The sequence below is a fragment of the Haliotis rufescens genome, unplaced genomic scaffold (genome assembly GCF_023055435.1).
Source record: "Haliotis rufescens isolate VD_foot unplaced genomic scaffold, xgHalRufe1.0.p SCAF_17, whole genome shotgun sequence".
NCBI lineage: Eukaryota > Metazoa > Mollusca > Gastropoda > Lepetellida > Haliotidae > Haliotis > Haliotis rufescens.
This window is the reverse complement of record NW_025963857.1, coordinates 9,888,576-9,902,896: the sequence shown is the minus strand read 5'-3', so window position 1 is coordinate 9,902,896 and position 14,321 is coordinate 9,888,576. Positions and strand designations below refer to the sequence as shown.

At 38.8% G+C, this 14,321-nt stretch overlaps 1 protein-coding gene across 6 annotated transcripts in view; it reads right to left on the bottom strand.

Moving 5' to 3' along the window:
- LOC124116702 (b(0,+)-type amino acid transporter 1-like) overlaps nucleotides 1-14,321 on the bottom strand; it is a 133,198-nt gene that overhangs the window by 51,432 nt on the left and 67,445 nt on the right. For all 6 annotated transcript variants that reach the window (XM_046478564.2, XM_046480060.2, XM_046481526.2 and 3 more), the window contains one exon: nucleotides 13,345-13,444. In XM_046478564.2, coding sequence (XP_046334520.1) covers nucleotides 13,345-13,444 — 100 coding nt within the window. The remainder of the gene's footprint in view (nucleotides 1-13,344; nucleotides 13,445-14,321) is intronic.

The window sequence follows — 14,321 nt, the reverse complement described above, 5'->3', positions numbered from 1 at the left end:
CTGATCTAGCATTATTGAAGGTAGACACATGTCACAAGAGCTGATCTAGCATCATAGAGGGTAGATACATGTCACAAGAGCTGATCTAGCATCATTGAAGGTGGATACATGTCACAAGAGCTGATCTAGCATCATTGAAGGTGGATACATGTCACAAGAGCTGATCTAGCATCATACAGGGTAGACACATGTCACAAGAGCTGATCTAGCATCATAGAGGGTAGATACATGTCACAAGAGCTGATCTAGCATTATTGAAGGTAGATACATGTCCCAAGAGCTGATCTAGCATCATTGAAGGTAGACACATGTCACAAGAGCTGATCTAGCATCATTGAAGGTAGACACATGTCACAAGGGTTGATCTAGCATCATTGAAGGTAGATACATGTCACAAGAGCTGATCTAGCATCATTGAAGGTAGATACATGTCACAAGATCTGATCTAGCATCATTGAAAGTAGACACATGTCACAAGAGCTGATCTAGCATCATTGAAGGTAGACATGTCACAAGAGCTGATCTAGCATCATTGAAGGTAGATACATGTCACAAGAGCTGATCTAGCATCATTGAAGGTAGATACATGTCACAAGAGCTGATCTAGCATCATTGAAGGTAGATACATGTCACAAGAGCTGATCTAGCATCATACAGGGTAGACACATGTCACAATAGCTGATCTAGCATTATTGAAGGTAGACACGTCACAAGAGCTGATCTAGCATCATTGAAGGTAGATACATGTCACAAGAGCTGATCTAGTATCATACAGGGTAGACACATGTCACAAGAGCTGATCTAGCATCACTGAAGGTAGATACATGTCCCAAGAGCTGATCTAGCATCATTGAAGGTAGGCAAATGTCACAAGAGCTGATCTAGCATCATTGAAGGTAGATACATGTCACAAGAGCTGATCTAGCATCTTTGAAGGTTGACACATGTCACAAGGGTTGATCTAGCATCATACAGGGTATGATACCTTAACTACTGGGCAGTTTGGCAACAACTATAGGACAAGTGCCAATTTCTAACGCTGTCGTGCCAATTCCTAACACTGAATGCTCTAACGGTATCATATGCATAGCTGTTCAAGTGTGACGGAGTGGGATTTACACTGTTGTAAGCAGTGTAAATTACAATTGACTGCTGATGTATGACAAAATGATGGGGTGAAGTATATGTCACACAACTACATGCCAGAACAAATTTTTGCAGCTGTTGTGAAAAGTTTTTAATGTATAGATTTATGCACTCGATGATAGGGAGCAAAAGCTGACAATCTTAAAATAATTAATTTATTCTTAAGTTTTCTTGGTTTTGCTCTATGATGGACTGGAGAAATAAAAACACACTTTGTATGTCTAAGTAAAAGTAACTTTTTCAAAACATCTTAACTGATCAAATGTATTTTATTATCTTTGGCCAATGCAAACACCTGCTCAAGAGAACAAATTTTCACGACAGAAAAGAATATAGATACATGTGTTCAAGCTATTATAATAATAAACAAACCATCGAACCAATTTGCATTTACTTATTACTCCTAAATTGACAAGACCCACACATCTTTATGTCAAATAACCCCTCAAAAAACCATATCGACAAAAAATATTTCTTTTATTACCATTTCAACATACGCAAGCTAATTGGTTTTAAAAACATCTATAAACATACACATCACAACAGTTTTGACAATTTGCACTAACATTCTCAGGTGTGGAGCCATTGTTGACGCATAGATTGGCACGCTGATCAAACATCACATGACAAGATTTGGGACATGTCCTTGAAACGTCATGTTTACAGGAGTTGTGCAGTTTTGTTTGTGATTATTAAAGATTTATTGTTAAAACAAAAACAAATACTCACTTATTTCAAAACATGCTTTAAAACTACTGTTATATCTTCTTCATTCGAAGTTGCATGATAAAAAAACATTCCGACGGTCACTTTCTCGATCTCTTAAGCGACGCCCTTACGGATTGGATGGACTAAGATCTGAGTTAATGATCTATTATCAGACACTATATTTATCATATCTGTGCATGGGACTTGGTTTTAATGTAATTGCTGTCATATAATTGGAACATTGCTGAGTGGGGCGTTAAACAACAAACCAACAACAACAACTAATGCAAGCATCCAACTTAAATCATCTCTTTTATGCTACGGTCTGCTTGGTAAATAGGTAATTTATTATGACGACAGAGATTTCAAGTTACGCATTTTTAGTTGCACAAGGGATGTTAAAATTTCAATTGACACATCTGCTGTCATTCTCCTTCTTTCCAAGTGCACACGAAGTGAGGGACTTAGTCCACTAGCACAAACCTATCTTTACTGTAGGTCAATGTTTGTTAATGAATGGGAGTTACGATAATCGTAGTGCTAAAATCACTTGGTGCAAGTGGTCCCTGTCCGTCTGCCTTGCCACTGGTTGCTTGTGATCTATCTTCAGAACCGCTGCATGGATTTAGTTCAAGATGTGTTCTTAAATGTTTGCAGTTTTGCGATGATAATGGTGACCTTGTACTTTTAAGGCCAAATTTCCTGTTTGTTAGGGTGATATCTCAAGTAACATTACATAGATTTGATAAAACAATTAGTCATTCAAGAAAATGGATCGAGCGGCCACTTTTGATGACTTGGCTCATTGTGAGTCATCCAACCCTGTCGACCTGGGAGGTTGCTCATATTGCAATACTGCTAACTGCGTAGTGAGTGAGTGAGTGAGTGAGTGAGTGAGTGAGTGAGTGAGTATGGTTTTACGCCGCTTTTAGCAATATTCCAGCAATATCACGGTGGGGGACACCAGAAATGGACTTCACACATTGTACCCATGTCGGGAATCGAACCCGGGTTTTCGGCATGACGAGCGAACGCTTTAACCACTAGGCTACCCGACCGCCCCTCTAACTGCGTAGCTTACAACATACAAGCAAACAAGTCTTTTGATGCACTCTCTCAAAATGCATTTGCTCTTCAAGTCAAAAGTCTTTGCTATTCAATGGGGATTGTCCTTGATATCTATTGATGGATATCTGCTTTTGTGCAATCTCTCAAAAGTAAACAAACACATCTTTACATATTTTTTGTTTGAATGAGCAATCCAAACATTTTGTTTGTTTGTTGTTAAGGCCACACTCATCAATATTCTAGCAATAGGATGGTGATCTTATAAATAATCAAGTCTTTACCAGACAAGCAGAGATAGATATTGTGAGCAACAATCCACGCTGTTGGGGTACGATGACACGCAATCAACCAACCCCATTATTTTGGTCACCCCCTTATAACCAGCATAAGTTGCTGGGGACCAATTCTAACCCAGAATCCCCATGGGGCCAATCCAAATGTGATCAGGACCAGACACTCAAGACCCATTTGTTTGTGTGGTGACCAGGTTGAGTTTAATTATTCCCAAAACAAATATCACAAATCAGATTAGATCAAAATACAGTATATCGCTGTGTATAAAGCGACCCCACGTATAAGAAGACCCCCTGTACACGTCTTCATAATCGACCCCAAATCCCATACTCTGTGTATAAAGCGACCTGGAATGAAGCACATCACAAGTGTGCACACAAACCTTATATTTGCAATAAAAATATGTTTATCTTGCGTTTATTTTTCTATGATGATTGGTCGTGTGTTTAACTCCAGAACACGTTGACATTTTGTGTTTACACGGTACGACACCAAATTGGTGCCCGTGAAATAAAATTCATTTATGAAGTAATAAGAGACAATGGTGAGTACTATGTTGTAACTAACTAGGCTTATGTTTGCTTCACATTCAGCGTGTTTATTCCACAATCACTTATACACATCGTCTCCAAAAGTGGTTAATACAACTGTAAAAACAACGGGAATTGATTTCAGCTTCACCGGTTATCACATGTTAGGTCACATGTGCAATATGCAAATGCTTACCAGTACTTCTGGCTCTCTACTCACGGATGTTGATTGTTTTACCGTGTCACCTGGCTTGACAATCTGGATCGAGGCGAGGATCATTTAAACTTTATTTGCAGAAATTATTAAACTTTATGCAAGGAACCATGTTTACGTATGGAAAAAGTTATTGGAACAGTTTTTTAGGACTAAATGTGAAGTTTATTGTCAAATGCTGGGCTGGCTATCGAACATCACCAGTGGAAGCTGAAAGTGAATCAACTGGAAAAAAAGATCTTCGACTCTGTGTATAAGACTACCCACCGTCTTAACCCCCTCATTCTAGATACGAAAAACTTGCCTGATACACAGCGATATACGGTATATTTTTATAAAAATGACTCTCCTGAGTAGAGAGTAGTACAGATCAAATACAATCCAACATCACAAATTATTCTCCCCTGCTTGAGGCAGCGGACTCTATCGTGATATGATATAAATTGACAGATTATAAAAATATTGAAAGGTGTACTCAATTTCTACAGCCACTTGAATGTACCCTGTGAACAAAGTCCTGGGGCAAAACATTATATAATAAATTCATCATAATAATTCATAACACACTGTTGAGCTACATGCATAAAATGAATATAATGATCAAACACTGTCTCAGTAAGGTGATCATTATTCCTAATGTAGCGTAATTACCCCTTCATAGGTGACGAGCAATAGAGGCACATGATGCACATGCATATGCATGCAAAGCCGTAGGTATGTAAGGAATGTGTGCATGTCAAGATGTGGTGTCTCGGTTATTCAAACCTCTTGAACCTATTCAGATGTCGCCATTGGTGGTTACAAGCACGTGCAGTTTCAACTACATTGGGAAGGCTTCTGAGGAGATGATGATTACAGTCTGATGAAATGCAGCTTGAGAGAATTCATTAGCATGTCCAAAGGAATGAAGGCCAAATCAAGGTCAAAACTTAAATACAGTGGTAGAAACTAAAAGTCCTTATAATGACATCTAGCAAAACCCTTAAAAATGGCAATTTTCTACTAGTCCTTAGGATACCTTAACTATTTGGCAGTTTGGCAAGAAATACAGAACTAGTGCCAATTTCTAACGCTGAAATATAGCGATTTACAGAAAGTAGGTGTTGAGTCCCACTACTAACTACAAAAATACAAAATGTCACTACATTTTTAACAAACATGGTTGGGAAATGGCTATAAATAGGTTTTTCAATATGGCTGCCATGACAGCCATACTGAATACTGGATTCAAATTTTGGTGTAATCACTAGTGGGAAGAAGTGTGTATATATATAGTTTCAACTTCACTGGTCCATTGGTCTGCAGAGATGTTTACGATGGACATGGGATACTGGGCAAGCAGGGCCATGACATAAGCTCACTTGATTTTCACTTGGCCTAACAGAGCTTCTGAGTTGTAAGAGATATTGAGGTCATTCTACTTGATATCTGAAACCTTGGAAACTCCATAATATCAGCTACTGTCACTACAGCATCTTGGTCTGTTGTTTCTCTGCTAAGTATGGTGTGTTATTTAGGACTATTAGAACAGCACACACACAACACTGATGTAGCAGTCATACCATATCACATCTATTTCTGCAGAGAAAACAGTTGATGAACGATAAAAAAACCCTGTTTTATTTAAAGGAAAACATCTAAGTGGGTAAGATTGCTTTGGGCAAGTAGGCAAATGCCTAAAATTACCCATTTTTCATGTCTTGCAGACTTCTTATAAACACAGTTGAATTGGCAATGTTTTTACATATCACTATACAGTAAACTAAGGTTATAACAAACTCAAAGGGACCACAAATTTTAGTTTGTTATAACCGTAGTTCGTTATAGGCTTATATATTGCATATATACAGCATATAAAAAAAACCAGTTCGTTATATCCTCCAGTTCGTTATGAGCGTGTTCGTTATAAATGCAGCCACACTCAGCAGCTTTATGATGGCGGTCTGTAAATAATCAAGTATTGACCAAACAATCCAGTGATTGATATCATGAGCATTGATCTATGCAATTGGGATATGATCACATGTGTCAACCAAGTCAGCGAGCCTGACCACTCGATCCCGTTAGTCACCTCTTACAACAAGCAAAGTCGCCTTTTACAGCAAGAATGGGATGCTGAAGACCTCTTCTACACAGGATCTTCACGGGTAACAATACCCATGAAATGTCTAAAAATACATATCGGCTACAAAATCAGCTATAACAATAAATATTCTTGAAAAGTACGAGATCACTATTAGAAGCAAAAGTATACATGCTTGTCAAGTAACACAAATGGCGCTTTGCAAAATGAACAGTCTCCAGTGACGAGTTAAATGAGAAATTTAAAGTTTATAACAAAACATTTTCGAGAAAAAAACAAATGGCAAGAAGTGATATTAACTCCATTATTGATGCATCTGTCATTATTTTGCCTCGTCAATGTGGAACTAACGTAAAAAGGACGTCAACAGTTTGTGTTTGGGCTTGACACTTATGATAAAGGGAGACAATTTAAGGGGAGGTAACTCTTGTGTGACAATAGTTCTGGTAAAGTGTTATGTTCACTGCAGTGAAATATCAAATGTTATGTTCACTGCCATGAAAATATCACTTTTCTCAACTTCAGAAAACTCAAGTCTTTCACACTGAAGAAGTATATAATAAAGAGGACAAAGAGCAAATAACTCACAAAATAAAACACGAATTTGTCATAAATATCTTATTGTGATGTACGACTAAGAACTAGGTCACATCCCTCGATTATGATGCAATACAGATTGTACAAGTCATAAAACCATGAATAAACCTGTGTGATTTTGTCATTTCTACACAAAGGTTATTTGCCCTTCAAAACTCACAATTGCTGTGTCTGTTCCCTTCATGCATTAATATTAAATCATTCACTGATATTTAATTGCACTTGAGATATAGGATCAGATAATACAACCAGCAGTGATTTATAGGATCTATATGTAGAGGTATTAAATATGTATCACATGCATGTGTCACCCAGACAAGTCATGGAAACCTTCTGATGGGGGACAATCAAAGTACAGTTTCTACAGGGGATTAACCTTGACCTATGAAACTGGAGGCCCAAGGGACCCCATATAAGTAACTTCAAGGGTCCCTACAGGAAATATGAGTGTCCTGTAAAGTAATGACATGGTACTGTACTGTAGTGAGTAAGTGAGTATGGTTTTACACCGCTTTTAGCAATATTGCAGCAATATCACGGCGGGGGACACCAGAAATGGGCTTCACACATTGTACCCATGTCGGGAATCGAACCCGGGTCTTCAGCGTGACGAGCGAACGCTTTAACCACTAGGCTACCCGACCACCCCCGTACTGTACTGTAAGATTTGATAATTACATTAACTATTGGACCTTTATATTGCTTGTCAAGACTTTGGCATAATAAATCTCACTGTGTGTCCTTTGGGACATGTCTACATCATGTGAATACTGCCTCCGTGGTCTAGTGGTAGAGGGTTCGCACGGAGAGCGGAAGGTCCGGGATTCGATCCCCGGCTGCGTCATACCAAAAGACATTAAAAGATGGAACTTGTTGTAAACCTGTCTGGCGCTTGTCATTAAGGGGCTAAAACAAGGACTGGCCGGCCCGGAGTCAGTATACTGTGTCTGTGTGGGGTATTCTTGTTAAACTGCGGCATGGTATCTCAGTGAGTTAGCACTATAAATTGGCATCAGTCTGGACTAGTACAAGTAGCCACACACACACCATCGTGCATGCACGTCGTTATGTAAGTGCAATAATCTTGGACGTGACGTTAAACCCGATTTCACCTCACCTCATCTGCATCATGTGAACCCTGTCCTCCTATTATCATGACTTTTCAACATTAGAGTGCGCGAGTTGGGTTTAACAGCATTCCAGTTATGAGATGTTAGCTTAATGTTGGAGGAAAGCCTGAAGTGATGCAGGTCTCAGATGTTTACCACTTGGGTGAAACCCACGAGCACGGGTATGGTGCAGACAAACCTAGAAACATAATTGGGGCATACCTGGATTCGAACACACAATCATAGGTTTCTGGCATGCCCAAGGGACGCAACTCTGCACAGCATATTGCAGCGCCTTAGACAACTGGGCCACCTGTGCCCAGTCAACATTAGATGACAAGTGGAGGTCATAAACTTTTTACAGATACAGGTCTTTGAACAAAGTGCCCTTGGTAGCCAAATTGGGGAAATAATTATTTTCTTCAAAACTTTCTTCAAGCTCTTATTTTCTCCAAATCATATGTAATAATGTGAAACTAAGCAGTAAAGCCTCTTCCTCTGTTTTGGTTTATTATCAGTAAAATCAAATCTCCAAATCTTTAATATTATGCTCTACATTTAACAACACGAATGAGGAATGTTTTAATTCCGATTGGGGAACATTTACTGATATTCACTGTCAGCAGGTCAAAAGAAATCCCTCAATAAGTAGTATACACAACTAGCCCTTTAAATATTCTACTGGGGCGGTGGGGTAGCCTAGTGGTTAAAGCGTTTGCTCGTCACGCCGAAGGTCTGGGTTCAATTCCCCACATGGGTACAATGTATGAAGCCCATTTCTGGTGTCCCCCTGCTGTGATATTGGTGGCATATTGCTAAAAGCGGCATAAAACCATACTCATTCACTCACTCACTAATATCCTACTGGCCCTTTATGAGCTTAATAAGACCTAAGAATGCCTTGAAAATGTTTGTTTTATAAAAGAATGAAGTTAAATGTAAGTAAGTTGCCCAGAAAATTGTCATGTTTGAAGGAATGAATCAAGTGGTGATTGTGGCTGTGAGACAACTATGACAAAAGACATAGCAGCATCCTTGGGTCCTTGTCATATCACAGTGATTCAGAGTTGACAATCTAGTTTCAACAACGATAGCAGTAAACCTGAAGGGCCCTAGACCGTCACCCTCTTCAATTTCGAACACTGGATGGTGTCAAACACTATTTGACTATAGCCCTTTTGAATTTTAACTAGCCTTGGGAGAACAGGATGTTAGTTGCAGTTACCATATCCCTCCTCCATCCCTCATCTGTTATCAGCCGTTTTATAGTCTACTACTGTGGGCAGATCTACGTGAGAAACCTGCCAACTTCCACATTTCTGATTGGCTATAAATGTAAATATATTATTGAAAGCTACAGTAGGTAACTTTCTCTTCCTAAATACCTTATTCTAAGAATGTATACTATCTGCATTGAGAGTGAACTAAGTATGAGGATTCTTGAGGTAAATGAGTAGTGGTTTTGAGAGGTTAGCCACTTGTTTTGGTTAACTGCTTTTGGTCTTGATTGGGATTTCCTTTTTTAAAGATATTTTCTTCTTTTTTTCACTTTAGTGCTTTTTGTTTGTTTCTTTCTTTGTTGTTTAACGCAGCACTCAGCAATATTCCAGCTTTATGAAGGCGGTCTGTTAATAATCGAGTCTTGACCAGACAATCCAGTGATTGACATCATGAGCATTGATCCACGCAATTGGGATACGATGACATGCATCAAGCCAAGTCAGCAAGCCTGACCACCCGATCCCGTTAGTCGCCTTTTATGACAAGCATAGTCGCCTTTACGACAAGCATTGGTTGCTGAAGATCTATTCTACCCCAGATCTTCACGGGTCTATTTCTTTTTGAGGGTACAGGTACACTCTATGGGTATTGACACATTTCAAAGAGAATAATTGATGGACAATATAATTATGTTACATACATCATATTATTAACACTGGACATTGGCTAAATGAAGTGATAACAATTTGTTAACATAGTCTTGAGACCATTCAAATTTGGTAAGCAATTTGTACACTTGTTTTTGTTGATGTATAATATAGTTCGATTGAAAATCAAGTTTTTCCTAAAATACAAATATGACATGTTGCTTATTTATTACAATTTTGTGCCAGTACATTTTTCTGAACATTTCATTAAGCTGTGCCCCAATGGTTTTACATGTGTACATTCAAACAACAGATGGATAATAGATTCAACTTCAAATCCACAGAGAGTACATGATGGTAATGTAATTTTATAGATGTATAAATATGTATCAGTTGTGAGAATTCTATGGAAATCATTTTAGTTTGGTGCCATTGTTTGCTCGAAAAACAATTAAATTATATGTTTTCCATAAATCCTCCGTTATTTCAGAATCAATTTCATTTTCCGAATTTGTTTCACTGTGAAACTTTTAATTTAATTAGATTATTTACTAAATTTGAATAAAATATCTTGCATCCTTTATCTTCATTATATGATATCTCTAAACCTTGAGAAATAAAGGGCAATTCTACTTGTTTTCCAAAATATATTGATTTGGAATGTGCATATGTTCTTATTGCTGAAATCAAACCTCCAAATTCTAGAAAATTGTTTTTTAGTTGATACAGTTCAGTAAATGCATCATAACTAAAAAATTGGGACCAATGACATGCATCAACTAAGTCAGCGAGCCTGATCACCCGATCCCGTTAGTCACCTCTTACGACAAGCATAGGCAGATATATATAACAAGCAGATGTCTAACAAGCATCCACAGTCCAAGTAGTTACAAAAATGATTAACAGTATTAATCAGGAAGTTGAAAAAAATTCCTCTTCTTTCCTTTTTCATCCACTTACCTTTAATTTTAGGCCCCAAGTTTGTAAACCAACTAATAAAGAATATCAGAGACACCTGAACCGTTGCCGGTGCCGTTTTTCAAAACAACCTCAACACTATGGTGAGGTGAGGTGAAATGGGGTTTAACGTCGCGTCCAAGATTATTGCACTTATATAGCGACGTGCATGTACGTGTGTGTGTGTTTGTGTGGCTGCTTGTACCATGCCGATTTATAGTGCTAGCTCACTGAGATACCATGCTGCAGTTTAACATGAATACCCCACTCAGACACAGTATACTGACTCTGAGCCGACCAGTCCTTGCCGAGCGCTAGACAGGGTAACAACAAGTACCATCTTTTCACGTCTTTTGGTATAACGCGGCCAGGGATCGAACCCCGGGCATTCCGCTCTCCGGGCGGACGCTCTACCACTAGACAACGGAGGCGGTCCTCAACACTATGACTGTCTTAAGTCTGTGGCAAGGTATGGGAGTTAGGATCACCTTAGCGCTAAGATCGCTTGTACAAAGGCACCCTGGATGATTTGTAATATGGGGAACTGGCTTAATACTCACCAACTTCTGACAGTGGTCTAACTCCACTGTGAATGCCTTGCCTTATATAGCTGATGACAGTAATGCCAATGTGTTGTATGTTACCGTGTCAAATAATATTCCCCACCTGTGCTCATCAAATTAATGGATATATGGATTTACCATCTGAACGGTGTATATATAATCACTGGGCCTTAATTCCCACACAACTGTTACTAAGTATATACACAAGTAGACAAATTATTAAAAAAAAGGTCTATCAGTGGACAATGTTTAGTATAAATAAGAATAACTGAATAACACTTTTTTCTTTTCATAAATATTAATCATGGAAGATGGAGTGGACCATTTTCAGCTTTTATTCTCCTTCAGTGTGACATTTCAGTACAGATGCTTGTATCATTATCAAGATATTATCAGCTATTTAATTCTTTTATTTTGATATTTTTAAAGTGATGAAGTTTAAACACATTTTATTTGCTGGTTGAAAATGAACAGAAAGCCAGTTAAATGCTTCAACATGTATATACAGTATCAACAACATCAAATTAATAGGGCGTGTCCATGCTTAATCACTGGTAGTGGTGACCAGCATATCTAATTACAAGACACGATTAGATAACTATTAAGCTGTATTAGATCATTTTTAAATTGTATACCTAAAAAAAACAAAAAAAACTTCAAAATTCAAGTTTCTCACCAGCTCTAAGTTCAGGACCATCTGTTTCCCTCACTGTTACGCCTTTGACCACAAACATACAATCGCTCTAACAAAGGACATCATAAATCAACACCCTTTGCTAATTGTAATTTGAGCAGTCATAAATAATCAAACAAACAGTTTCATTGTTAACCCAGATAATCTGTGACTGGATGAGTGGACACCGATCATTGTCAGAGTGGGTCTGCAATGTGAACACACACATTACATTTTTGAAGGCTTTGAGGTGAGGTGAGGTGAAATTGGGTTTAACGTCGCGTCAAAGATTATTGCACTTATATAGCGACGTGCATGCACGCACGTGTGTGTGTGTGTGTGTGTGTGTGTGTGTGTGTGTGTGTGTGTGTGGCTCCTTGTACTAGACCGGACTGATGCCGATTTATAGTGCTAGCTCACTGAGATACCATGACACAGTTTAACATGAATACCCCACTCAGACACAGTATACTGACTCCGAGCCGACCAGTCCTTGCTTTAACCCCTTAATGCCGAGCGCCAGACAGGGTAACAACAAGTTCCATCTTTTAACGTCTTTTGGTATGATGCGGCTGGGGATCGAACCCCCGGACCTTCCGCTCTGCGGGCGGACGCTCTACCACTAGACCACGGAGGCGGTCTTTGAAGGCTTTGAAGGCATTTACCAAAAGATGCAAAATAATAACTGATGATAAGTTGACAGATCAGCCTAAAAGTCACCCATCTCAATCCACACGGCAGAGAGACTGCTTACCTTGGCTGTAATGACAGGAAGCTTACCTTTACCTACATGACAGATCAGCTGCTTACCTTTGATGTAATGACAGGAAGCTTACCTTTACCTACATGACAGATCAACAGCTTACCTTTGTTGTAATGACAGGAAGCTTACCTTTACCTACATGACAGATCGGCTGCTTACCTTTGTTGTAATGACAGGAAGCTTACCTGTACCTACATGACAGATCAATAGCTTACCTTTGTTGTAATGACAGGAAGTTTACCTTTACCTACATGACAGATCAACAGCTTACCTTTGTTGTAATGACAGGAAGCTTACCTTTATCTCTATGACAGATCAACAGCTTACCTTTGTTGCAATGACAGGAAGCTTACCTTTACCTACATGACAGATCAACAGCTTACCTTTGTAGTAATGACAGGAAGCTTACCTTTACCTACATGACAGATCAACAGCTTACCTTTGTAGTAATGATAGGAAGCTTACCTTTACCTACATGACAGATCAACAGCTTACCTTTGTTGCAATGACAGGAAGCTTACCTTTACCTACATGACAGATCAACAGCTTACCTTTGTTGTAATGACAGGAAGCTTACCTTTACCTACATGACAGATCAACAGCTTACCTTTGTTGTAATGACAGGAAGCTTACCTTTACCTACATGACAGATCAACAGCTTACCTTTGTTGTAATGACAGGAAGCTTACCTTTACCTCTATGGCAGATCAACAGCTTACCTTGTAATGACAGGAAGCTTACCTTTACCTACATGACAGATCAACAGCTTACCTTTGTTGTAATGACAGGGGGTACAGGAGTCCTTCATATTTTTCGAACTTTGATCTGTTCCCATCTGGCTGCTGATGCAAACTTCTGTCAGGAATGCACTCTGTAAACAGAAGGTGAAGGTTCAGTGCTAGAAACCACACTCTCACAGGTAGAATTGGTCCACCTATGCTTGTCATAAGGTGACTTAATGGATCCAGTGGTCAGACTCGAGGACATGGCTGATAGCATGTCATCATACCCTGACAGCATGGATCGTTGCTCATAATATCAGTCACTGGCTTGTCTGGTCTCGACTTGATTATTTACAGACTGTCGTCATGTAACTGGAATAATGCTGAGTGTAGTGTTAAACAAACTCTCCTTTGACAAGAGAAGAATCTGTCAAGGAACATTTAGATGCACAACAATCTACGGACAAATGACAATACTTTACCACCCACAAGGGAATTCTTTGTACATTTGAATTGCATCATGCTAAATTTTGTCAGGACTTAATAACAATTAGCAACCAGGTGAGATGAATGAACTGCTAAAGTTTGTTCTAATATGACTGGTGATTTCTCTGGACCTGCTCAGCTGCCGATATTCGACCCAAATCTGCAGCAAATGTGAGAACAATTCCCAAATTAAGAATTAAATTCCAATTTCATGTTTCTATACCTTCACTTCAAATATATAACTAATGTGCAGCTTGGTAGAGGGGACTTGTATTTCACTGTTAAGAGGGACAGTAAAGAAGAAGGGGATTTAATGGTTAGTTTTACATTATTCCATCAAATATAATGTTAATATATACTGATAAGAGACCTCTGAATCTAAGATAATGAAGAACTTTCCTAATTTGCTTGCCAAGGGCATTTTGTTTGGAATCAAGATAAATCCTTCATGACGAACTGAGTAAAGAAGATATACATATAGTACTGGTCCAGAGTATTGGTTGGTTGGTTGGTTTGTTGTTTAATGCCTCACTCAGCAAT